Genomic DNA, 27,933 nt, shown 5'->3' with positions numbered 1-27,933 from the left:
AAGAATCTATCAAGAAAGCTTCTTTTCTCTACCTGTAGCATGAAGCTGTGCAATAGTGCAAACCAAGACACCAATATAGCTCATGTGACCCTGCAATTGCCTTCCCTTTATTGACTTAAAGCCACAGTTGATACTGACCTCCTCAACCTGTCCAGATTACAACAGCTTGTTGTGTAAAAAGTATTCTTCTTAAGTTGTTTTACGTTGTTATTTGCCAATTGTGTATCGTTTAGTTCTAAAAAGTGATAGCATAGGGAGCCAGCATCTTGTAAATGACAAAAATAAGAGTGTCCAAAGCTACATTAATTGTGTTAGTCAGTGTGGCATCTTTGGTCAATTTCTCATCTGAAATGCCCTGAAGATACTGTCTCGCAATGGGAAGGGGGTGGGGATGAAGTCCTTAAATGGCTATTAATTGATCTTACGGGCTTTAATATACCAGACACCTCACATTTCCCCTGGTCACATTTCAGACACGTAGGGGCGGCTGTAAATAGTAGCAAATCCACCTGCTTGATATTACCTGTCCAACCTGCTATCAAACCTGCCAGTACAGAAGTGTAAAGGCTAGCCCAATGAACCCTTAATTATGCAGTTACTAGCAGAAGGATAAATCTTGTGATAATCTTCCCCTCCTTTATTTAGAAGCACTTAAAATATTCTGTACAATTATGCTTACCACATTACAAACTGAACATTGGAGCTATTGAAAGAAAACAGAAGACAGTAACAGAATGATTGAGGGACTGAAGCTTTTCAATTGAAATTACAATGGAGCAATTTGCTTACTGGAAAAGAAATGGTTGAATGATAACTGCTGTTTTTAGGATTCTAAAGGAACTAAAAAATGCGTTTCATCACAATTTATTTCACTTTGTGCTGAATGGTGTAACTAAAGGACACTGCCTATGCATAAAGAACGAGAAATTCAAAACTGTTCTGTGAAAAAACTTTTTCAGTGAATACTGCTGAAACCCTTATTCAGGCATTTTTGTACCTGCAGATTTGATTATTCCAATGCACTCTTAGTTCGTGTCCAAAATGCTACTCTCAGTAACTCATAAAACTCTCTTTTGTAAGATATCCTGTAGCCTAACTCACATCTAGATCTATTCACCTACTATCATCACATGGGCTGCTACCACAACCATCCCATTGTCAGCTACTTATGGTCCCAATTAGCAACCCCAAGCTAACCTTTATCCTTTCTTTTGTCTGTCCAACTGTTGTTCTCCCTCTCTGGGCTTCATCTCAACCTAGGAACAAATTATTGCAGATGCTAGAATCTGTACCGAAAGCAAAAAATGCTGGAAATCACAGTGGATCAGGCAGATGAAGAGTCATCTAGACTGAAAACGTTAGCTTGCTGTCTCTCCATGGATGCTGCCTGACCGCTGTGATTTCTAGCATTTTTTTCAGTTCATCTCAACCTATTGTTTACTCCTTCCCCTCTCCCCATCCCACCTTCAGCATATATACCAACCGTCTCCCAGCTACAATCACTTCTGAAGAAGCATCATTGGACATGAAACATTAACTCTGCTTTTTCTTCACAGATGCTGCCATACCTGCTGAGTTTTACCAGTAATTTCTGGTTTTTTTCCTAATTTCCAACATCCGCAATTCTTTAGGTTTATTTTGGTTCCACTTACCTATTACCTTGTGGTGACTGACAAACATTGACTCCTGGTCAAGCAATGTCTTGATTTTTAACACTCCCATCTTCTTTTCCAATCTCTCTATGACCTCCCTGTTGTACTCACCTCCAACCCCACAATCCTTCAAGGTATCTGCAATCATCTATCTCTGGCTTCTGGAGCCATCACAGTCTTAATGACTCCATTGTTGGTAGCTGTGCCTTCAGCTGCCTTAGCTGTAGACTCTACAATATTCATCTGATACCTCTCTAACTCACTTTCTTAATTTAAGGCAATATATAAACCATACATTTTTAGCTAAGCCTTTGGTAACCTGCCCTAATATCTTTTTTTGTAGCTCAGCGCCACATTTTGTTTCACGGTCTTCTTGTGATACATCTTGGGACATTTAATTACGCTAAAGACATGATATATTTTTACACTGTGTGTGTCGCTGCTGCTGAGTATACAGCTTCCACTATTAATGATGGCCACTGAGATTCCTCTGTCATTGCATTGCCTTGCTGATGTCTTTCCAAATCACTAGTATCAGAGACCTTCCAGTATCGATTTGCTCATGCACAGATGATTTAATCATACATAAGTGTGCATTGTTGTTAAATTAGTGGCCATTTTCTGAAGAAGGAACACTGGATGTGAAATGTTAACGTTGCATTCTCTCCAGACATATTGCCAGACTTGCTGAGGTTTTCCAGCAATTTCTGTTTTTGTTTTTGAATCAAATTATGCAACAGGCTCCTGAGGAAAACTGCACCAATTTCTAATTATATTGCACCTTTAACATAATAAAAACATCTCAAGACACTTCACAGAAGCATGATAAAACAAAATATGACACCATATCCCACAGAAGATTCAAGACAAATATCTTAAAGAGATAGGTTTTAAAATGCATGTCTTAAAGAAAGAAAGGGGAGCAGAAGGTAGAGAGTAGAACTGAGGAAATTTCACAGCTTAGGAGCCAGGCAGCTAAAGATATGTTTTCCAATGGTGGAACAATTAAAATGAGGGATGCTTAAGAGGTCAGTATTAAAGTTATGTAGATACCCTGGAGAGTTGGACGAAAACAGATCGTGAGGGATTTGAAAACAAGATGAGAATTTTAGAAATCAAGAATGCATTTACCCGAGCATCGGTTTCAACCACGGGGTAGAGGAGTCGCTGCATTTGAAACAAGCAATGTTTTAGCTGACCTCACATTTAAAAAGAGGATAGAATGTGAGAGATCATTCAGGAATGCCTCAGAACAGATAAGCCTGGAGAAACCAAAACCATGGATGAGTGTTTCAAGAAGCAGCAGAAGAGCAGAGGTTGGGGCAGAGACAAGTGATTACAGGTGAAAATGTGTGGCCTTAGTGATGGCACAGGCACATGGTTGAAAGCTCATCTAAGATTCAAATCTTATACTGAGGTTGGGTCAAATATGACACCAAAATTGCGTCAAGTGTGACATTGAGGTTGCTATCAACTTGGTTCATTAACCATAAAAAGGGGTCTTCTAGATTTTAATAACTTCTCCAGAAGCCAGATTGTCCAAACCTGTCATTTGCATTTTAACACTTTGTCCAGACACAAAGATTAACTCAGGAATCTTATAGCTCCATGAATACTGGCTGATCTCAAAAGATCACCTGAACTTTCAAGTCCATTTCCATTTTGGTTTAAAGTTATGGGCCAATGTTGAATCAATTAATCCATATTGATTCTGTGCAACAGATAGGGAAATTTTCCCTGCAGCCTCTATTCAGGGCATGGGTTAAAGTTACCATTGGGTCATGATAGCATCGTCAGTGCTCAGTCATCATAATTTAAGCAGGATTTCTCCACTTTCTTTGCAGGTGCATTGCTTGCTTACTGAAAAGATTAGATTAATATTTGGATCTGGTAGAAAGGCAGCAGGACAACAGGATGCAGTCTCTGTCCATATTTTAACTACCTTTCTGCCCAGTTTCCGCGATGTCAGGTAAGGAAATTAAAATCAGGGTCTTTGTAATGTACATGCATCTGGAGATTCACTGTGTTGGGTTACTCAGGGGAGCCTGCACAAATAGGTTTATTTCTCAAATCTGGGGGATGACTTTGTTCAATTTAATTGCCTAGTAAGCATTTAACTAAGTAAATGAAATAAGGAGAATTCTTGGTAACTCTGCCAGGCAGATAGCATTTCATTCTAGGGCTACTGAACCTCATGCATTCAATTCAAATTGGTCAACTGTAAGGTCCATGTCAAAAAATTGCAAATTATTTCCCAGCAGTCTGAGGCCAGGTAACACCCAACATTCTTAAACCATCGCTAACATTTCCAGAGGCCGCGAATGAAAGGAAAGTTACATGAAACTGCATACACTTCCTGCAATACTTATCATTCCAGGCTCCAGACAGACAACACATTATTGTAATACTGTATTTTTCACATTTTCTGCTGGGCAGGGGAGGAATCGCTTGGGTTTCCATGTCAAACCACAAAGGGAATCATTGGTTTGGTTGATGTGTTTTTTCATTGTAAACAGCAAGTCCCACAATTTATGACCAAGGGTAAAAGAAATGCAAGTGAAAATAAGGGATTCAAAAGATGATACGTGACACCTTAAAATTAAAAAATAAAATTAAATTAAAATAAAATTTACAAATTGTAGCAGGAACAGTAGTGCAATCAAAGCCTCAAGATAAATCCAAGAAATGAAGATCATTTCTCCCAGCATTATTCATCAGTCCCAAAAAGAAAATTCTATACGTTTGATAAAATTCAGTTACAATACTACTTTGCCAACCACAACCAGGTATTTACTGCAAGAGAAGGAACTCGATGGAATTGAGATCATGGGATGAATTAGGTTGGTATCCTGCTTTAATTGTGATTTGGACATAACTTCTGTTTGCAAATATACTGGTATCCTAACATCATAGCATTCTCATCACATCATCAGATAATTTATTTTTTGTTTACCACCTTAGAAAGTCTTCCAGAAAAATCTCAAATCATTTCACACTATTATTTTGAAATGTAGTGACTGTGTTGTTTTGAAGGCAACTTTGTGTTAGGTCCATAGTTGTATTCAGCTCTGTGGGACTAGATTGGCCAGGACCTGCTGGAGGTGTATGACAGTATGCTTCCGGCAGGTACCATGAGGACCACCCTCGTCTACAAATGGAAGGAGGAAGAGGGAGGAAATTAGAAATTAGCAGCCAATCTCAATACTAAATACAGACTATAAAATTCTGTCTAAGGTCATCACCAACCAGGTCAGATCTGCACTGTGATCTGTGATTTACCCTGACCAAACCTGTGCTGTACCAGGCAGGACAATCTCTGAGAGTCTTGTGCTTCTCAGGAATATGATTACCTACGTGCAGGATGGAGGGGGAGAGGTGGACGCCTGCCTCATCAGCCTGGACCAGGAAAAGGCCTTTGACAGGAAATTGCACACCTAGATGTGGGATGTGCTCTTTAAAATGGGCTTTGGAGAGGGAATAGGCAATTGAATCCGACTGCTCTACACCAACATCTTTAGTGCTGTCTCCAACAATGGAAAGGATGCAGGCCTGAGAGGGGTGACTATTCCAGGCAGTGGAGGCCTGCAGGTCAAAGCCTCCTAGTACATTGATGACATTGCCATTTTCTGCTTGGATCCGCTGTCAGCGCACAGACTCATGAGTATCTGTGACCAGTTCAAACTAGCCTCGGGTGTCAGGGTAAATCAAGGCAAGAGGGAGGCCATGTTTTTGGGGATCTGGGCTGACAGGTCCTTCATTCCCTTCACTGTCAGGACAGATTACCTGAAGGTGCTGGGAATATGGTTCAGAGGGGCCAGGGCGTGCACAAAATCTTGGGAGGAGCCCATTGCCAAAGTAAAGCAGAAACTGGTCCTTTGGGAGCACCACTCCCTCTCCATTGCAGGTGAAAACCTAGTCATTAGGTGTGAGGCACTCTCTCTGTTGTTGTACATAGCATGGGTGTGGTCCATCCCCCAAAACTATCCTGTTTCAGTCACCCGAGCAATCTTCCACTTCATCTGGAAGCCTAAGATAGACCGTGTCTGCAGGGACTCCATGTACAAAACTTTGGATAAGGGGTGAAGAACGTACCCAACATTGTCCTCATCCTGATGGCCACCTTTGTGTGCGGCTGCATCAAGTTGTACATCGACCCTCGGTATACAAACACCAAATGTCACTACGTACTGAGGTTCGATGTGTACCTGGTGTTGCGAAGGATGGGACTGGCCTCGCTGCCGCGCAACACTCCAAGTGGTTGGACTGTTCTGTATCACCTGTCTGTCCCAGAAAAATTTGCAAAGAAAAACACCTTTGACCACGAGTCCATCAGGAAATGGTCAGCACATAGCATCCTCAAGACCGTATAGGAAAAGGAGAGGGTGGATCCCGTCATGTGGTTCCCTGAGCAGACTGTCAAAGTCATTTGGCAGAAGGCCTCCTCACCAGAACTTTCTAACAAGCACCAAAACACCGCTTGGCTGGTGGTGAGAAGGGCTCTAGCTGTGAAATCATTTATGTACACCTGGTCAGCCTGCACCACTGCATGCTGCCCCCACAGTGGCTGTGGGGAAGTTGAGACTGTCACAGATCTCCCTCTGGATTGTGCTTTTGCAAAGGAAGTCTGGAGGAAGATGCAGTGGTTTGTGTCGAGGTTCGTCCCGAGCAGCTCCAGGATTCAGGACTCTGTGCTCTACAGAGTGTTCCCCAGGACACACACCGAGACAAACATCAGCTGCACCTGGAGGACCATCAACTCAGTGAAAGACACTCTTTGGTCGGCCTGAAACTTGTTGGTCTTCCAGAACAGGGAGTTGACACATTCCAAGGTCCAGGAGTATGTGCTCAGGGACGCACTAAAGCTTGGGGCAGCTGCCGCCAAGCCTCAGTGGGGAAAGACCACGGTCTGAGGTCTTCCTTCTGAAGGTAAAGGAGGGTCCGTTCAGTTATCAGACCCTCCCTGTGTGTCAAATAAATGAAAATATTAGTACTGTAGGTGTAAGAGAGGTCTTTGGTTTTGTGTACAGTCAAACTCCAACATTTTGTGTGTTTACTTGATATGCAACGGTGCAGAACCAAACTGCTTTTATGTCAATGTATATATTTCAAAAATTTTTATGAATAAAGTGTATTTTTGAAATAAAAGAAGAGAATACATCACTGACAAGTATTTATTCTTATATAGCAAGAAGGTTATTGCATTTTAGCAATAAATACAACTATTGTTGGTCAGGTATAATTACTAGAGACCTCCAGAAGCATGAACAGATAAATCTGCTGCCCCCAAAAGTTAGATTAGAACTTGTCTTCACTCACAGATAATGAATGACATGCAGAATGGGTTGAGCCAATGAGACAGAAACATTAACTCCTTCAAAGCCATTATCTTATACAATAGAGCGATCGGCAGCATCGACATGAAGGGCAAGCATTGGACACGGTTGAATGTGGAACCATCCAGAAACCTGCAAACAGCCCTAACAGGATTTACTTTCTGGTTTCCCAAATGGTGACTGCCCGGTCCATGTTATTACCTGAGGCAGCTTGTATGAGGTCCTTAAATGGGCATTAAGCTTTTCCTTCCTGGACTTATCTGGGACATCAGAATATTCTACTTTTTGGGCCATCACATCAGGTTTCCCCAGGGTATGGGACAGAAGGGTACTTGACGGCTCTAGGCAGCCCACCATGCTAGGGTTGGTAGAGGAGCCGCTGAGCTTGAGTCAGGAACAGCCCCAGGACCCATGATTTCAGTCCTTCGTCTGAGTGTTCCACCAGATATCTATATTTCAACTTTATATTCAGCTAAGATCAGAGGAAGTAACCAGGAGCAGGAAACATTGGTTAATTTTTTTCTTCCTTTGTCTGCCACAGATCTAAATGTCACAGTGTTTATTTAACTCAAAAATTCTAGCAGTCATTTGATTCTAACCAGTCATTCTAACCAGTCATTTGAAACAATCCCCACTCTCAGCACCACACGCTCCCGTTGCCAAACATGAACAGATTGGAACCTAGACAGAAGACATCTACACGTATTTATCATGTTTCCCTGAGAAAAATCACACTACGTTCACCAGCTATAAATATGTTGAACTGAAATTGTTCTGAGGAATCTAATTAGTCCACTTATATAATTTATCCAAGTGTTGTAATGTTTAAAAAAAATGACACAGAGCCATATAAGGAGCTATTAGATGAAGTGACCAAAGGATTGGTCAAATAAGTAGGTTTTTAAGGACCATCTTCAGGAAGAAAGTGAAGAAAAAGGGCAGAGAGGTTTAGGCAAGAAATTCCAGAACTTAAGGCTTTGACAGTGAAGGTACATCAACCAAGAGTGATGTGATTAAAATCAGAGATACCTGAAGAGGCCAGGAAGGAGGAGTGCAGTAATAATGCCAAATTCTGCAAAAGAGAGATTCTGGGTGGCAGAGACATTAGTATCAATGGAACCCAGCAAGATCTCAGATCTACAACAGATGAAGAGGCAGAGTAAGGACAGGGGCAATTGTACTATTGATATATTGGCCCATACATCTCTATCTTGCTTTATAAATTTCTCAGAATTTAAGATTCATGACCAAGCAATATGTAGTGACTGGCTAATTTAGACGTGTTTCTCTGATGGTGCTGAACATAGAACATAGAACATAAAACATAGAACAGTACAGCACAGTACAGGCCCTTCAGCTCACGATGTTTGCTGACCTATTATCCTGCTAAGATCAAACTAACCTGCATACCCTTCATTTTACTATCCTCCATGTGCCTGTCCAAGAGTCACTTAACTGTCCCTAATGTATCTGACTCCACTGCCACTGCCGGCAGCGCATTCCACGCACCCACCACTCTCTGTGTGAAGAACCTACCTCTGACATCTCCCCTACACCTTCCTCCAATCACCTTAAAATTATGCCCCCTCGTAATAGTCATTTCCGCGCTGGGAAAAAGTCTCTGGCTATCCACTCTATCTATGTCTCTCATCATCTAGTACACGTCTATCAAGTCACCTCTCATCCTTCTTCGCTCCAATGAGAAAAGCCCTAGCTCCCTCAACCTTTCATCATAAGACCTGCCCTCATTCCACGCAGCGTCCTGGTAAATCTCCTCTGCACCTTCTCTAAAGCTTCCACATCCTTCCTATAATGAGGCGACTAGAACTGAACACAATATTCCAAGTGTGGCCTAACCAGGGTTTTATACAGCTGCAGTATAACTTCACGGCTATTAAACTCAATCCCCCTGCCAATGAAAGCCAACACACCATACGCCTTCTTAACAACCCTATCAACTTGGGCAGCAACTTTGAGGGATCTATGGACATGGACCCCAAGATCCCTCAGTTCCTCCACACTGCCAAGAATCCTGCTATTAACCCCGTATTCTGCATTCAAATTCGACCTTCCAAAATGAATCACTTCATACTTTTCCGGGTTGAATTCCATCTGCCATTTCTTCACCCAGCTCTGCATCCTGTCAATGTCCCATTGCAACCTAGAACAGCCCTCCACGCTGTCCACAATTCCACCAACCTTCATGTCATCGGCAAACTGAGACACAATGCAACCACTCATTCAAAAGTACAATGCATGGAATCATTGAACACTGTTGCCTATAAGCAACTCATCAGTATCAAAAAGATCTCACTAATGCCATGAAGAAGTGTCACCAACCTATATGAATCTCTCTGGCATGTTGGCATGTTCACAGTTCATCAGTAACACAGTAGGCTATTTTCATGCACTTTAATGATACAAAATGTATAATAACTGTTGAAAAATCCTTACCAGATAAAAATCTATCTGTCATCCATGGCAGCATCTAAAAAAGAAGAAATGAAATGGATAAAGCATTGAGGTGATATCAAATATAAAATGAACCTATGTTGAGGATGGGGTGACTATCCCATGTTTCAACGTTATGGTATATGATACATCAGCCATTGCAACTTTGAGAAAGACCCAAGAAGAGAGTATCATTTACATTATCAGTCACCATGGGTGTTGGATGGTATCAAGAATAATGTGAGTGGTGAAGGGAGCAGGAGGTGGATCTCGTGGATAATGAAAGCTCGGAAAAAGCATGAGGGAACAGAAGAGAGACCACAGAAAGCCAATTGGAATAGGTGAAAAACTGTTGAGTGTGTTGTTGGTGGACATGGGGAAGGGGGGAAACAGCTGAACTGGTGTCTCGATCATAGTGACTTAAAAAGTCCATTCTTGAATAAGGATTCAGTAATAATGAAGAATTAATGCATTTTTAACACTCAGTTCTACCCAATCTGAAGATGTCACACAGTCTTTGGGTGATAAATCAGGCAGTGTTGTACAAGATCCTGATGGGATCAGAATCGATATACCTGGCTCTTGATAGTCTTAAGTCAATGTAATGAGCCAATTAGTCAACTAATTGTATCCATCGCTTTTGTGCAATAAACCTCCTCTTATTGTGTCTGACGGGAAGTTCTCCTTGAAAAGACTAGTGGTTTTTCCTCTACTACTGGTATTTAGATTGTTCCGCATACACTGTGGAAAGAGAATTTGGGGCTCTTATAATGCAGTGATAGTGTCGCCGCATCTGCCAGGAAGCCTGGGTTCAAGTCCCACCTGCTCCAAAGGTGTGCAATAACATCTCGAATAAGTTAATTAGAAAATATCTGCAAACGTCTGGTCTTTATTAACAGGGATAAGACATTTAGTTGCAACCTATTTAAATCACAGTATGTTTATTTGTTAAGGGGTATGATTCTCACTTTGGATCACAGTCTTGTGTAGCAGTGATAGTGTCCCTCCCTCTGAGACAGAACCTCTGGGTCAAGTTGCACCTGGTACAGAGGTGTGGCATGACATGTCTGAACAGGTAGCTTACAATGAACTAGGCAGGAAGATTAGTGGCAGCACTTTACCTCACAGCTCAATGTAACACTCAACACAACTCTTGTTGGAGGTCAGGATGGAGGGAGCAGAAAAACTGGTTGGTTGTTAAGAAAACAGTGAGCGTTATCTTTCCTTTCAGAATACTTGTAGACTTGTAGTCAGTTTTGGGAGTGAGGCCTGCTTTGGCTGAACCAGTTGTGAGCCAGGTATGCTCAGTCTGCAAGCCTTGGAATTGGAGATTGCAAACCTTAGGCTTATGCTAGGGAGAATGATCAGGTGGTGACAGAGTAAAGGCTTTACAAATGGGCTGAAAGAAGTGATCAAGTGGTTCAGCTGATCCATAACTGCGGAGGTACTCAGCAAGTGGAAGGCCATAAGCAAAGAAGGAAAGGTATTGAGAGTTTAAAGGAAATGTAATGGTGATTGATTTTGATCTTAACTGGTGTGAAGTGACACAAATTTGGAAAACTTGAGAGATTATGGGGAGATGTCATAGAACTGTTTATCATAATGATATAGTTAGAAGTTGATGCTTTCCAGCGCCAGAAAAACAAGATGAAATATCAAATTTTAGAACAAAGTAAGTTTTTTTTGTAAAAAATAAGTTGCCAGACAATGCAATTCATTTCCATGTTTAGTGATTCGGACATAAAAAGCACATTTACATTCAAGAATAGATTAAACTGGTAGAGAAAGGAAAAGGGGATAAAGTGATATGATACTTAAATGTCTAAATGGGATTTGACTATTGTTCACAAGGATGGTCAACACTGGTATGGACAGGTTGGAATGAATGCCCTATCTCCATGTCATAACATCTTTATCCTTCTATTTGTCTCTGTAATATTACAGTAATATACCATACTTTCTACTCTCACATGTTTTAAGAGTGTACCTCCTCACTTTAACACTTGACAAAACACTCTGGACTATTTCTAATGCACCAAGTGTTGCCATAACTTTAATCACCTAATTCTCAAGAGCATGACTTGGCAATTTTATTATATGAATTTAGCATTACATCTGCTATGCATTAGTTTGCTCAGCCACCAGAAGATTCAGGCTATGCATCAAAATTGCAAGAAGTAATGGCCCTTATAGAGAGGAATGACGTAACTTAGTTAATGATGGAGTCAGGAACTTTGATTAAATTAATGAAGTGAGTGCTTATCCAGCTCTCGCTTTGTTCTTTACATGTTTGCACACTAGGATATTCAATGTAATCTCAGCGAATGAATTACTCAAACTGTAATGTTTCAATATATGATTTTTTCTCTACTCCACTTCTATTCAGGTCAGACATATTACTGAGTTTCTAAATGAAAGCATGGACTGCCAGCTTTCAGTGTACAGCAAGAAAATGGAAAAAGCTGGATTTCCTCCAAAATGGACAACACCAGGACAGAGAGAGTACTGTGCACAGATTCCATTACTACATTTTTTAATAGGCTACGTATTGGAGTAACAAAAAATAATAATAATAAACAGTTCAGTATGAATTCCTGCTCAATGAACATACCCATTAAACAGCAAGAACACTGTGAAGCAGGAAGTGAACTCCATAGTGCAAATATTCAACATCAATGTTTGCATTCTCAAAGGAAATAAACCTGGAATGTATATATGTATATATTAGCCCTGTCAAAAGTTCTTTTTCTTATAGTTTGGAAAAATTCAGCATAATGATCTGAAACCTTTTTCCACAGATACATGTCACTAATTATTGCATACTGGAACAGTTACAGCACAGAAGGAGGCTATTCAGCCTGTCATGTCCATACTGGCCCTCTACAAGAGAAACCCAGCCACTCACACACCTCTGACACTCCCCCATTGCCCTGCATTATGTTTTCTCTCTTCAAATGCTCATCCATTCCCCTTTTTGAAAGCCACAACTGAATGTGTCTCTACAACTCTCTCAGGCTCTAACCATTTGCTACATGAAAATAACTTATTATTGGTGACATTATGGGTTATTTTTTCAATCACCTTGAATCAGTTCTTGATCTTTTACCAACAGGAATGGTTTCTCTACCTACTCTGTCGGACGTCTTCATGATTTTTTACATGCCTATCCAGTCTCCTTTTAATTGTTGCTTTTATAAAGTGAACAATGCCAGATTCTCCAATCCATCCACTTAAATAAAGTCTTACATCTTCAGAACTATTCTCAAAACTTTTTCTATGCTCTTGCTTAAATAATTCATATTCTTCCTAAAGTGCTTTGCCCAGAATTAGGCATAATGCTACTGCTCTCAGACTATGATGAATTTCCTAGTCCTGACCTCACTCTTCTTATAAGGGGAGATCTTCCCTAAACTGGCCAAGTAAGAGATAGTTTTCAATTTTGCCATCAACTTAAGGAAGGTGGGTGGACCTGAAGCTGTGGTCCAATCAGAGGTCTACAATCTTGAAAGGATAGCAGTCCAAATTTGGAGAGGTAATCACAACCACTGTTCAAGGAGAACTAATTCCCTTCCTCAAGACTGGCAGCAGCTGCCTACTGATGGCGTAGACCATTTAGGACTGAGAAGATGAGAAATTTCTTCACCCAGAGAATGGTGAGCCTGTGGAATTCCCTGGCACAGAAAGTGGTTGAAGTCAAAATATTGAATGTTTTGCGGAAGGAGTTAGAGGTATTTCATAGGACTAACGGGATCAAAGGGTATGGGCAGAAAGCAAATAATGAATTAGATGATCAGCCATGATCATGTTGAATGACAAAGTAGACTCAAATGATTGAATGGCCTACTCCTGCTCCTTTTGTCTATGTTTCTATGTTGTGGCTCTGGAGAGGGAGAGGAGAGGATGTGGAAAGGGTGGGTTTAAAATAAGAGACTGCACGCCCATGTGCAAAGCAAAATTCTGTAGACGTTGGAAATCTGAAAGAAACACAGAATGCTCGAGAAATTCCACAGGTCTGGCAACATCTGTGGAGAAAGAAACAGTGTTAACAGTTTGAGCCCAGTTTGATTTTTCCTCAGAACTTCCTCAAACAACTACATCACCATTATTAACCCTCTCTTATAATAAAAGCAAAGTACTGCATATGCCAGAGATTGGAAATAAAAACAGAAAGTCCTGGAAAAAATTCAGCAGGTTTGGCAAAAATTGAGTACAGAGAGAAAGAGGATGCATGCTTCAAGTCTAATATGACTCTTTTTCAGGATGAGAGGGAGCTGAAAAAGTGATGAGCAGGAACAAGTGAAACAGATGGTAAAAGTGCCCAAGAGCAAAATGCAAAAAGTGTGCTAATAAGAGTGGTTAAGAAGAGATTAGGATGGCAAGTAGCTGGTAGTATAAAGTGCATTTAATAGAAAATAGATCAACTCTATTGAGGTGAAACATATTCAAACAAGATATTAGAGAGGAGATGGAGTGGGCACACCTACCTTCCTTGCAAAATCCCCAACAGGACTGCCCTGGCAGATTCATCATTTCAGCCAGTTCCTGCCCCAACGAACTTATTTTTTCTCATCTTGATTCTATTTTTTCTCCCCTTGTACAGTCTCTTCTCACTTACAGTCATGATTCTTCTGACACTGTAAATCAGTTCCACAATTTCCAATTTCTTGGCCACAGCCACCTGTCTTCAACATCGATGTGCAATCCTTCGACACCTCCAGCACCAATTAGGATGGTCTGAGGGTCCTCTGCTTAGCTTGATCTCACTTCGAACAATTTCTCCTTTAAATTGTCTCATTTTCTCCTATGTAAGAGTAAGCACATGGTCCCAGTTATACTGTCTCCTTGTGGGGTATGTGGAACATTCCTTTCTCTAGTCTTATTGTAACCCTTCCCATAACTCTTTTTCTGAAAATTCTATAGCGTCATTAGTGCTGTTTCCTGCACTCATCCAGAATTAGAAAAATCCATCAATTTTGCATCCAATTTCCACCCTTCCCTTACCTTTATCTAGTCCATTATTGACTCTTCCCTTCCCTTCCTTGACTTCTGTTTCCACTTCTGCTAACCAAACTTAATACAATCCACCAACTCCTGCAATGAATTTGGTCATACTTCTTCACACCTTGCTTTCTGTGAGGAATCCATTCCATTCTCCAAGTTTATCCATTTCCCTTGCATCTATTCTAGTGATGCCACAGAAATAACTCCACAGAGGTCAGCATCCCATCACCAAGTCACCCTTTGTTTACACATGGAGAATCCTTGATATTGATCCAGCTCCCTCAGAGCTAGCTCACAAGGGTGAAGAGGATGTCTAACACTCCTGTTTATATCTGTCAGCCAGGGCTCCCTGATTGGACCAGATTAGCAAGCTCAATCAGGGAACTCATATTCTATGAGGGTACTGGCAGACCTTATTTCAATCACTACAGCTGCGTTCCACAATCATGATTCCTATGTGTCTTGCCTTTACCTCAACTGAGAAATTCCCCCTCCCAGAATGATGGACAGGACTCTTAGCTGTGTCCACCCCATTTTCCATAAATCTGCTCTCACTCTTTTCTGTCCCTCGCAGAACAATGATAGGATTCCCTTTGTACTCACTTTCCATCTCACTAGTCTCCATATTCAAATGTGCTTCTTCAACTATATCCACCACCTCCAAACACATCTTCCTGTCCCCTCTACTGTCCATCTTGTGCACAGAAAACATCCTCTGGGTCCTCCTGGTCAACACCTCTGCCACTACCAACACCTCTTTGCCCTTACTATGGCACCTCTCCATGCAATTGCAGAAAGTGTAACATGTTCCCTTTTACCTCCTCCCTCATCATTGTCCTAGGCTCCAAACACACCTTACAAGTGAAGTAGGGATTTTCCTGTATTTCATTTAGTCTTCTGTGTTCACTGCTCACAATGGTTCTACATTCATGAGACCCAACACAGACTGGTTAAATACTTTCGGAAACATCTCATCTCTGCGGTTAAGAATGACCAAGTTTTTCCAGTTGCTTGCCCTTCCAAAATACCATCTTGCTCTCATAGTAACATTTCCATTTTGAGCTTGCTGCAGTGTTCCGGCAAAGTCCAGTCCAAGCTGCAGGAACAACACCTCATTTTCCAATTGAGCACGTAACAACCTTCAGGACTCAACATTGGGTTCAACAGCTTCAGGCCATCAACTCTGTCCATTTTGATTACAACCCTCCTCCCATGCCCACCTTCTGCCCTCACAGCCTGTGTCTTGATTGTCTTGAGTTTGCTCTCAATAGAGCTGATCTATTTTCTGCTGTTAAGACCAACAGTTAGCACCAACTCTCCAGCAATAGTTTCTCTACTGCCATGAGCACTGCCTTTGCCTTTTTCTCTGGAGTATGGTGGCTATCTGTTCCACTTGCTCCTCTTCCCTCCTTTCTCAACAGCATAAACTGCATCACTTTTCTAGCCCCCGTCTGCTTTGAAAAAGAGTCATATTGGACCCAAAACATTAACTTTCTCTCTCCATCACTGTTGTCAGACCTTCTAAGTTTCTGCAGCACTTTCTGTTCATATAATCCTTTCTGTGTCCTCATCATTAAACTTAAATCAAGTTGGTCAAATGTAATTTACCTTTAACAAATCAATACTGTGTTTTCTTCATTAATCCATACATGTCCAAGTGACAGTTAATGTTACCTTGAATTGTTATTTCTGAAAGCTTTCCCACTTCCAAGGTAAACTAATTTATATTTGCTGGGCTCACTCTTGCACCCCTTATTGAACAAGGGGGCAACAATTGCAATTTCCCAGCCCCTCGGCACCACCTTACAAATAAGGAAAACTGAAAGGTAAGTAAAGTCGCCATAGTCCCAGAGGACCACAGGGCTGCAAAATACCTCCACAATACCATCAGACCATAAGATATAGGAGCAGAATTAGGCCATTCAGCCCATTGAGCCTGCTCCAACATTCATCTATGGTTGATATGTTTCTCGACACCATTCTCTTGCCTTCTTCCTATAACTCTTGATCCCCTTATTAATCAATAACCTATCTATCTCTGTCTTAAATACGCTCAATGACACAGTCTTCGCAGACTTCACAGACTTCACAGACGCAATGAGTTCCACAGTTTCACTACTCTCTGGCTGAAGAAATTCCTCTTCTCAGTTCTAAAGGGTTATTTCTTCACTCTGAGGCTATGCCCTCAGATCCTCATCTCTCCTAATAATGGAGACATCTTCTCCATGTCTACTCTATCCAGGCCTTTCAGCATTCTATAAGTTTCAGATGTCCCCCTCACGTTCATAATACCTCTTCAATTCCCACACTTATTTGCTTCAACATGCGTAAATGACATCTTTTTTTAGCACAATCAGCCTTTTTGTTACATTCAGTTTATCAATTTTTAGCCCATCCAATGTCTCAACTATTTCATCTTTCACTAAAAGGCTGATTGTGCTAAAAAAATTTGAGAATCTAAAACCAGGCATCACAATCACAGGATATGGGGTAGACCATTTAGAAATGAAATGAGAAAAGATTTCTTCATTCAAAGGATAGCGAACCTATGAAATTCGCTTCCACAGAAGGCTGTGGAGACCGATTTACTGAATATATTGAAAAGAAGATACATTTTTAAATATTAAAGGCATCAAGGGGTGTGGGGAGAGAACAGGAAAATGATATTGAGAAAGAAGACCAGCCCTGATAACATTGAATGGTGGAGCAGACTCAAAGGGCTGAATGGCCTACTGTTGCTCCTAGTTTCTATGTTCCTATTGATGATTTGTGTTTTGGTGCTAGATTGCTCCTCGTCCTTTCTCAAAAATAAAATTGTAATACCAAGATTATTGTCCCCTAAATTTTCCTCCCACTGACACTTGATCTCTTGACTCACTGATTTCTCAGGATCATACCTGGGCCAGAAACAAACTGATGAGGAAATTTCTCCTGAATGTACCAGAAACATTTTCCCATCATACCCTTCACACTATTACTATTCAACTTTAGAATAAGATAACTGTTACCATTTCTCCATAGTTGTTGCACTTCTCTAATTTCACTACATTTTTAAATTCTTTTTCCTCTTTGTTGGTGACCTATAGTATGTCTCCAGTATTGAAGTGGTAGCCCTTTTGTTCCTCGCCTCTAACCAAGTTTCTGTCCTTGACACCTCTAGGATATTCTCTCTCTGCAGCACTATAATATATCCCTTAAATAATACTGTCATCTCTTCTCTTTTCTTTCCCTCCCTATCATACCTGAATAACTTATATTCAGGAATGTTTTAAACTCAGGCCTGCCCTGTGTTTGTTATTGCCACAGCATTAGATTCCCTGATGATTATTTGCATTCGTAATGTACCATCCACTGTGAAACTTATTTAGAGTTTATTTCATTCCCTGCTAGTAAGGTATTTTGTGGGGCAAAATATTTCTTGCTGTAATTCTATCTGTCTACAATCTTTTGTGCACCTTATTTCTCCTTCTTAATGCTAAATCCCAATTCCTAATCGCCCTGTCAAGTTAGTTTATACCCTTTCTAACAATAATAGCCTATGAGGACACTGATCCTAGCTCTGTTATGGTGAAACCTTCTAATCCAACCACCGACCCTATGTGCAAAAAATCTGAAGTCCACTCTCATGCACCATATCTTCAGCCATGCATTCATTTACTTGAGCTATCTAGCTCTATACTCATTAGTGTGTAGCCTCAAAAGTAATCTAGAGATTACAACCTTTGCAGTTATACTTCCTAGTTTCTTTATTAGTTCCCTAAAAACTGCTTGCAGGACCTCACTCATCCTTCTACCTGGATCATTGGGACCAATGTAGCCATGACCATGATCTCCCCGATCCACCTGCTCTCAAACCAACTCTGCAATCAATGGCCACTTCAGTGACAACCTTGACCTTCTTGCCTGAAGCAACATACCACCCGGAAATTGTACCCATGGCCGCAAAAACATTTGTCTGTTACCCTAACTATATCATTTCACATTGTTATTTTTTTCCCAACTTTCCTCCTATCCACAGTACAGGTGAGCCTTCCATGGTGGCATGAACTAAGCTCTAATTGCACTGTCCAGGGGTGTCATTGCCCTTACCAGTGCTCAGGAGTGAATACCAGTTAGAAAGTGAGATGCACAGAGGGAGCTCTGCACTACATCCTCTGACTTGCTGGACTGGATAGCAGTCACCCATTCCTTATCTGTCTGTACATCCTAAACTACTGGGTGAAAATCTCTGGAAATGTAAAATGCATGAAGCTTTCCATTTGTAGATGCACCAGAGCAACAACAGCTTCTGTTCAAGTGCCAAAATCTAGAGTTTGAACTGACAACATGCCCTGTACGTGTGATTATCTTGGATCCTGGAATTCCCACACAGAGCAGGAGGTGCTTCCGACAGGTCTGTGGTACACTGTCATACATCTACTTGTTGGTTCAATCAAATTTATGAGAAAAAAACTTTAAAATTTTAAAAGCAACTTAAGATTTCAAACAATTTAAAGCTACTTCATTATTCTAGTTCCTTTCTTCAATTCTTACCCTCTATGCTGAACCAAGTTTCTTTGCATTCTGCTGTGCCTTTATCTTTCTATCGATTCTGACCTCGCTAAAATGTGACTCTTTCAATTATCACTGACAATTTCTGTGACAGGTTCATTCCAAAACCCACCTCAAATGTTGCGAGGTCAGGTACGACATGGGGTTGAGAGGTTAACTAACATAAAATTATTTCAGACATAGTAGGAGCTGCAGATGCTGGAGAATCTGAGATAACAAGGTATAGATCTGGATGTACACAGCATTTCTGAAGAAGAGTCTAGGCCCGAAACATCAGCTTTCCTGCTCCTCTGATGCTGCTTGGCCTGCTGTGTTCATCCAGCTCTACACCTTGTTATCTCATAAAATTATTTCAGTTGTACATTAGATTGATAACAATGTGACACAGGAAAGGTATAGAAGCATGGGAGAATTCAGAAGTAGCTCCCAACAAATCTCAGCACAGATTACATGCAGAGCAAAGAGTTACCTTCACCTTCTCCAGTCATTAAGTTAACTGATTATTTTTTAAGAAGTTACTCAGCTTATAAATGAAGGGTATCCAGTAGGCATTAATTTCCCAAAATGTGTTAGCGTGGCCAAAAGGTCTGCTCCTGTTCTTGTTTACTTTTGTGTTCCCCAAAGATGCACATGCAAACAGGAAAGCTACCCTTATGAGTAAATAACATTTATCAAATCAGAGATTTGAACTATATTATGAAATTTTTATGAGAATGAAAGCTGATGGTGGCAAAGTCAAAATGGCAGCATGAAAAGAGGGTTAGATGAAAGAGAGAAAGCATGGAAACAAAATAACATCTATTATTCCTCAATGTGCACTATCATTGGGTAAAGGTCTGTGCCAAATGAAAATATTCTCCTCAGGAATAAATGCATGTTCCACAAATTGGCAAGATGTAGCCATTGGGTTCCTTCTGGACCAATATGGGGACCAGTCTTGATCTCCACATAGGTAAATGATATGGGCAAGCTTCCTTCATGGCTCTTCTCGAAACTTAACTCTGTCATTCTTAACATTCCAGAGAAAAGAATAAAATTTGTAATTTATGTAAATATACGACTTGCAATGTGAAATGTTCTCTGACAGTCTAATAAATGCAGTGCAAAGGTGATCTATGAGGCTATGTCTACCAGAAAACGATGAAGAGGCTGGTTGTCTTTTCTCTTATAAAGAAAAGGCCGAGCGGCACCAGTGACTTAACAGTCATTTTGAAATTATGAAAGATTTTGATAAAGTGGATGCAGAGAGAATATTTCCACTTGTGGGGCAGAGCAAAACAAGAGATCATTGATTTAAGACATAGCCAGCAAGAAATCAAATGAACAATCAGAGGAAAAATTTTAAACCTAGAAAGTTGAGGTACTGTGAAACATTGAGATGAAGAGTATAGATCCATGTAAGAGGAAACTAGATAAGCAGATGAGAGAGAAAGAAATGAAGGGTTGTGTTGATAATGATAGATGATGAAGGATAGGAGGTTCATATGGAGCATAAACACCAGCATGGACTGGTTGAAACATTGGCCTGTTTCTGTGCTGCATAATCTCTATAATTCTATGTACAGCATGCTTAATGTCTTCTGGGAAAATGGTGATTAAATGAAAATGCGCTAAAAATAATTTTGGTATCAGAAAACACGTAACAAGGTTGTTTCTATTTCTACCCTAGACAAAGCCCAGCCCACTGCCTTCCTCCCTGCTCAGCATAACAATAAAGCACGACCCAAGAAAACACAGCACACAGGAAGTGGCCAGACCTCTTCCTTGTTAGAGTGGTAACACGTTCACAGAACTAGGAGAGGTTCTCGCTGTCAGAAGGTCAGTTCCTAATCGAGAAGATTTCTTCAATTTGGGGACCTAGACTAATAGCTGATGCTGCAGGGCTCACACTGGCAACTGGTGATGAACATCAGCCTGGGCCTGAACAGTGTCCCTCAGTACCTGCACCAGGCCACAGTGACATGTCCCTGGTCACTTCTTACTGTTATTACTCACAACCTCTTTGATCAAAAACAGGTTTGTCCAATAATAGCCATGAAACCATTGTCAGTTGTTGTAAAAACTCAAAGGGTCACTGGATTCAAAACACTAACTCTATTTTTTTCTCCACAGATGCTGCCACATCTGTTGAGTTTCTCCAGCACTTTGTGTTTTTGTTTCAGATCTCCAGCACCACAGATTGTCGTCTTGTTTTTGTGTCATAAAAACTCATCTGGTTCACTAACATCTTTTAGGGAAGAAAAATCTGCAGTCCTCACCTGGTCTGGCCTAGGTGTGACTCCAGAAGCACAGCAATGTAGTTGTCTCTTAAACACCTTTTTTGACATCTCACAAGCCACTGATAAAAAGAATGAAACAGGACAGACCAGCTGACATCACCAAATGACAATGGCACACATAGCCCTGTCGACTCTGCAAAATTCATTCTCACTGACATCTGGAATTTGTGCCAAAATTGGGAGAGCTGTCCCACAGACTAGTCAAGTAACAATCTGAGATAGTCATTCTTACAGAATCATAATTTACAGGTAATGTTGCAGACGCAACAATCACTATCCCTGGGATGTCCTGTATTCCTGACTTGACCAGTCCACAAGAGGTGATGACACAGTGGTATAGGCATGGGGGAGGGGAGTTCTCCTGAGAGTCCTCAGCTTTGCCTCTAGACCCCATGAGACCTCATGGCATCAGGTCAGACATGAGCAAGGAAATCTCCCACCACAACCTGCACATTCCAGCTGATAAATCAGCTCTCCTCCATGTTGAGCACCATTTGAAGGTAACACTAGGGTGGCAAGGACCCAGAACATACATCGGGTGGAAGAATTCAATATTCACCATCTGAATTGGTTTGGCAGCACCGCTACTGACAGTGAATCGTCTAGCAGGGGTTCGGGCTTGTCTCCTTAAAACTAGCAGAGGCGGCTCCACCAACACCTGTGTATCTGTTTGGGAGAATTCCTGGTATCCCTCTAAATTTAGAAAATAGGTTTTGGATGGCCAGTTCTCCCATTCATCCAGCAGTGGTGCAGGCTTATGGCTTGTAAATTGGGGTAAGGCAAGTCCTTCACTAACTTTGGCGTCTGTCTGGGAACTTACCAGGTCTCCCTCTAAATGTGGAAAGCTTTCAGTAAGCCAGACTTGCCACACATCCAGACACAGGCTCTTCCTTCTTAAATCAGGGGAAGGCAGCTTTCTGAGCAGCCATTGGGCTAATTGGAAACCTCTCTGGTTTCCCTTCAAATGTGGAATGATCTTACTTCTGTGGTAACAATTTCCCCAAATTCAGTTTCTGCAGGAATGGGTCGGTCCCTATCTTGTCCCATATCTTCTGGGACACCTTGGCTCATCTGAGCTGTTTAGTTTCTATTGCCCTGCTATGCGGCTCTTTGTTATGTGGTGCCTTTCCCTTACTATCAATTAACCTGCATAGGAAATCCACTGGTCTCTGCTTTTTTATAGTCAACCTTGAATGAGTCCCCAGTTTCCGTTATAGACAGAGAGAGAGGTAAATTGCATTCTTTTACTTTTCTCCTCTGTGTGTGTAAGCAGAGATTTTTTTTAGAAAACTGAATCATTGAATCATTTTGTCCTGTGAAATGTCCTGTACAAACGTGAACCAGTGTCACCTTCATTAGATTGTTGTGTTATTTTAGGTCATCTTGCTCAAAAATATGCGTCAATGGCTATTTTCAACAGCTACTGCTAACTCCTGAGGATTTCAAACAAGAGATATTTAAAATGTTGTGAAGATGTCAATGTCTGATCAGCAGGTCACCATCAAAATGGTCAGAGAACCACAAGCCAAGCTCTGAAGAAATTGACTGTCAATGAGCAGCAATGAGAATTATTGAGTGAGGTAACAACCCAATTCTTTAAAAACAGCTTGCTCAATGTCTCTGTTTCGTTTGCTTCTTCCATCTCATCACCAATCCAGTTATTTTTCCTCTTCAAGAAATGCATATTCTTTATGTGAATGCATAAATGTTCTGGTCAACTTCTCAATAGATCATTTTTCACCTTAGTGCTAAATAGAAAATATTAGCAGACTCAGTAAATACGAGAAATAGAGCAGCCAAGTCTGATACAAGTGTTATCTGACATTCATCTGCACATGCACTTTCTAAAAAAAGCCATTGAATAGTAGTCATGGCAGAAGTGATAAACAGAATACTGAGAAATATGACCGATTTGTAGGAGGACAACAGATTGGCATGATGTACAATGGTGCAGTCGGAGAGCAGTAAACAGTCATAACCTTGCTGGGACATTCTTCTGAGTCACTACTGGAACCAAACGCTGATTAACCTACCAGCAGGTGTCTGAATGTATCACCCACACAGTTCCCTCAAACGCAGCACTCAAGGTCTGGAACCTGGGGGCTGGAGTTTTTTTCTCCCCAAGAACTTTGATTATAAAGCTGTAAGACAACATCATGACAAGAAATATCTCTTCCTTCCTTCACTTTTCCTGTGCCTCCCTTTTCTCCCTCCATCTTCTCCTCCATTCTTTCTTCTGCATTTTTGTCCCCCTCTCCTCCCATTTTCTTTCACTAGAATGCTTATTTCTCCTCTTCACCTTTCCTAGTTCCTTCCTTTTCTCAGTCTGTATGCCTCTTTGCCCTTCTGTCTGGCTCGTCCCCCTCCTTGTTTCTGTGTTTCCTTTTCCATCTTCTAACAGCTTCTCTCTCCTTCTCTTTCTTCCTTCCTTTCTCCACTTGTGAGCTGCTACTGGCTAATTCTCTGAAACTCTTCTCCATCCAGGGGGAGTTCATTGGGACATCACAGGCAAGTTCCAGATCATTTTGTCCACTAAAATGCACACATGCCCACAATTTCATAGTATACACTATGAGGTAGTAGTATGAAAATATAGCTCTAGATTGACCAAATTAACAAGCATGCAGTAGGAATAGCAAGAGGTTAGTGGTGATAGACTAGCATAAGGAACAGCTGCACAGACAGAAACAAGAAGACAAGGTTACATCTACAACCATACAAAACAACATAACCTATTATAATCCGAGAGACAGGCACGTGATTAGATCTGGAAGTAGCTTGGCCAAATTATCCACAGAGTTAGTAAAGAGCACATGACCAGAGACATGTACAGAGTATGAAATAAGGATCTGATTTAAAAAACAGGAAGGAACTAGCATAGTGACAGTGAGAAACTAGGACCAACTCTCGACCATAGGCCCCTAGGTTGGGGACCTACAAAACAGGACTACACTCCAAACCAGAGCCTGACCACCTCTGCTTTTTACTGGCAGTATTCTGTACAAGAAGTAAAGCTTGTAGATTTGTGATTCTATTAATAGTGTTGTGTAATTGATATTGCCACTGAGTATTTATCTGATTACTACCATTTCACTTTGCACAACAGATGCTCACAACTTCCATAATCTCCAAAATAACAACTTGTCCTCATATAGTGCCTTCGACATAATTAAACATCCCAAAGCACTTCACAAAAGCTTTATTAAATAAAATACAACTTTAAGCCACATACGGAGAGATTGAAGAAAACTGAAAGAACTGCAGAGTTAAGTCAGACCATTCCTCAGAACTCAGTTGTTGTGTATGGAGGGATTGAGTCTGATAACCAAACTTTTGGTCAAACAGGTAGATTTTAAGGTGTGTCTTAAAGAAGGAAATAGAGGCAAAGAGGTTTAGGGAGGGCAACAAGCCATACCAACATAGATGGCTTCTCCAGGGTGCAGGGTACTACGAACTGTACACACTTGCTTTAAGAGCACCATGGCATAACACAGCACATGCCATCAATAGAAAAACATTCTATTCAGTCAATGCGCAAGTCATCTGTGATCATCAGTATCACATCCCAGAACCTAGGGCCTAGGCAGCAGTAGGCATGGCCAACAATGGTGAATCAAATGATAATGATGCTAGATCAGAGGACATTACAGGTATGGAAGGGGTGGGACATGGAGGCATTTGAAAAAAAGAGAATTTCAAAATTTGAGGCCTTGTTTAACTGGGAGCACAGGAGCGATTTATGCACTTGGTATGAGTTGGAAAACAGATGACTGAATTTGGATTACTTTAGGTTTATGGAGTGTAGACAATGGGAGGTGGGACTAGACAGCAATAGAATAGTCCTAACTAGTACTAATAAAGGCATGGATGAGGTTTCAGCTTCAGCAGCGTAGTTGAGGCTGGGAAAAGACAGGTGATGTACAGAGGTGGAAATAGTTGGTCTTAGCGATGGTGTACACAGGAGCCTGGAAGCTTAATCAGAGTCAAATATGACACGGGTTGCAAATAATCTGATTCAGACTCAAATAATTGCCAAGGAGGGAAACGGAATTGGTGGCAAGTGAATGGAGTGTGTAGAAGGGACAGAAGGCTTTGGCTTCAGTCTTCCCGATAGTTAATGCAGGAAACTTCTGCTCATTCAGTAGGATAAAGGATCTGATAACTTAAGGAGTTGAAAGACTTAGAGGTGGGTGTCATCAATGAACAATTTATAGTTTCCACTCTGTTTTCAGACGATATCCCTGAAAAGTAGTCTGCGGATGAGATATGACAGGGGTGGGGGGAAGTTTCAAGGATTGAACCTTGCAGTACATCAGAAGTAACTATGCAAGAAAGAAAAGAGAAGCAATTCTCTGGCTATGATCAGACAGATAAGAATTGAGCCAAGCAAATGCAGTCCAACACAGCTGGATAACAGAGGCTAGACATTGGAGTAGAATGGTATGATCAATGGTGTCACAGGCTGCATGCTGATTAAGGGAGGATGAGAAGGGATAGTTTGTCTTTGTCACAGTCAGACAGGGATTATTTTATGAATGATATTCTATGTTTTTTTAATTATTGTATTTCTACTTGCTCATATAAATATGCAAAGCAGGCTCAGTGGAGGGGATCTCATAAATTAAGCACATTATGCACTTAATCATGGTGAAATGAACTTGTGAAATGAACTTGTAATAATTCATGGCCAGCACTCCATCCCAGTTGTGCAATAGGGACAGCCCTCAGCAGTATTTCAGAGGGTAACAATGTTTATGAGGATAGACACAGTTCAGCTAACTTTTAACCATTCCCTAGCAACATGACGAAGAAATAAAAATATCTGCACTCTATCATAAAAGGATATTTGATAATTCATTCCACACAGCAGACCACCCGTATTCCCAGGTGCAACTGTTTGAATCCAATTCTCCAAATGACAAGATGTATGGTTATATTATTTATTTATTTTAAGGAAACAAAATGTTTTGGAGGAGTTATCAGTGAAAATTGTCATTCCGAACTGTGGCAGTTTTACAAGGCCAATGTATGACACATACTGACTCCACTTCTAAGGTACATGATTGGCTGAAAAGTGCTGGAGAAATTGAGACTATCCAAGAAACTCTTTAAATCTTTTCTTTTTAAATTCATTATAACACACTGAGGTAACTAAATCTGACAAATGTTAGTGGAAGAATCAAGGTGCCATGATATTTTAATCGCCTGTTTATTTAGAAACATTTTCACTGGCAATAGACCACCAAACCATAAATTGCTATAGGACAAGAAATTTTTAACAAAATGTAAGCCGGAAGAAGCTGTGGAGTGGATTTAATTATAATACAATTAGCCTTCAGTTTGTAGATCTCAGTGTATATTATTAGCTCTGTACTGCAGGAATTGTGGAGTTAAAACTAAATTCAAATGTTGAGCCAATTTAAACAAATATTGTAATATTTCTGGCCATAATTAATTTGCAATATTAAACCAAATGGGATAGGTTGCAGGAAGGGCAGAAATGTTCATAATAGTCAAACAACTATTAAACCTAAAAAAAACTCTGAATTTCACAAACTAATTTGTAACAATCTTTTTAGCTGCCAGAAAACTGAGGAGACCAGCGACAGTCAGATTGTGATATGCAAGAGAAATATGATGGCAGCGATCGTTGAGAACACTGGACAAGACTGTACGCTGAGCAGCTATAACAAGGAGCTCATAAACAAACCAATGTGTGTTATTTGTTCGAGAGAGAGAGCCTGATAAACTGATAAAAGTCGTGATAGAGAGTAAGACAATCGTTAGCAACAATTTCTAAAAATGACAGACGCAACAAGGACAACAGCAGCGAGAGAGTCTTAAGCAAGACAATTATGAGTGGCTGCAGTTCTGAAGAGAAGCATAAGGAGAACTGCTTTTGCTGCTGAGAAGTGACTGACAAGAAAACACAAAGTGACAGGCTAGGTAGCAAGAGCTCTGGAAAGTGACAGATGAAACAGTGATATCAGCTACAGTTGTAGAGAGTACAGGAAGTCTTAGTTTCCACTTCCTAAGAATAATTGTGAACAATGAAAGAAAATCACTTGTTCCATCTAAGGAATGTTGAAATAATTTCATCGCTCTGGACTGCAATATCCCTTTAATTACTTTCCTGGCCATGTTCTGTGTTCTCTATTTACACAGTTCTCTAGAAATAAGGGTGGATAATTGCCGGTATGCCGGAAGTGTGATGGGCAAGATACGAGGCCTGAAGGAGAATTTATTTCCATTTTGATATGTTACCAATGTTCAGAAAAGACAAGCAGGCGGGTGTGCTTTAATCTCAAACGGCATAAGAAATTCCTCTGTAGATTTTATCAGTACATTGCTTGTAGTATCCTGTGGGCCTGAATCAGAAATTGAAAAACATTTCTTTAACACAAGAGATCCAGAGTTACGATGGCAATTCCAAACTGGGAGGAGGGATTCCCATGTCCCACACGTTGATTTTGTTTCTCTGTTGCGTTAATATGGATAGCAGCAAGAATGAATCAGACAGTTCTATGAGGGTGATAGAAGCTGCTCTTGTACGCTGCCTAGTGGTTGAAATCAGAGGAGTGTGGCAGAGGTAATGTCATCCCTGCCTCTTCTCTTACAGTGACAACAAGGTGCAGGGCTGGATGAACACAGCAGGCCAAGCAGCAT

The 27,933-nt window shown here is 40.8% G+C and overlaps 1 protein-coding gene across 1 annotated transcript in view; it reads right to left on the bottom strand.

The window, feature by feature from the left end:
- Positions 1–27,933, bottom strand: part of stard8 (StAR-related lipid transfer (START) domain containing 8) — a 242,959-nt gene that overhangs the window by 173,614 nt on the left and 41,412 nt on the right. Inside the window, exon 3 of the mRNA XM_048605224.1 lies at positions 9,440–9,473. Within this exon, the coding sequence (XP_048461181.1) occupies positions 9,440–9,473 (34 nt within the window). The remainder of the gene's footprint in view (positions 1–9,439; positions 9,474–27,933) is intronic.

The sequence above is a fragment of the Rhincodon typus genome, chromosome 14 (genome assembly GCF_021869965.1).
Source record: "Rhincodon typus isolate 14 chromosome 14, sRhiTyp1.1, whole genome shotgun sequence".
NCBI classification, from domain to species: Eukaryota; Metazoa; Chordata; class Chondrichthyes; order Orectolobiformes; family Rhincodontidae; genus Rhincodon; species Rhincodon typus.
This window is presented reverse-complemented; position numbering and strand designations above follow the sequence as displayed.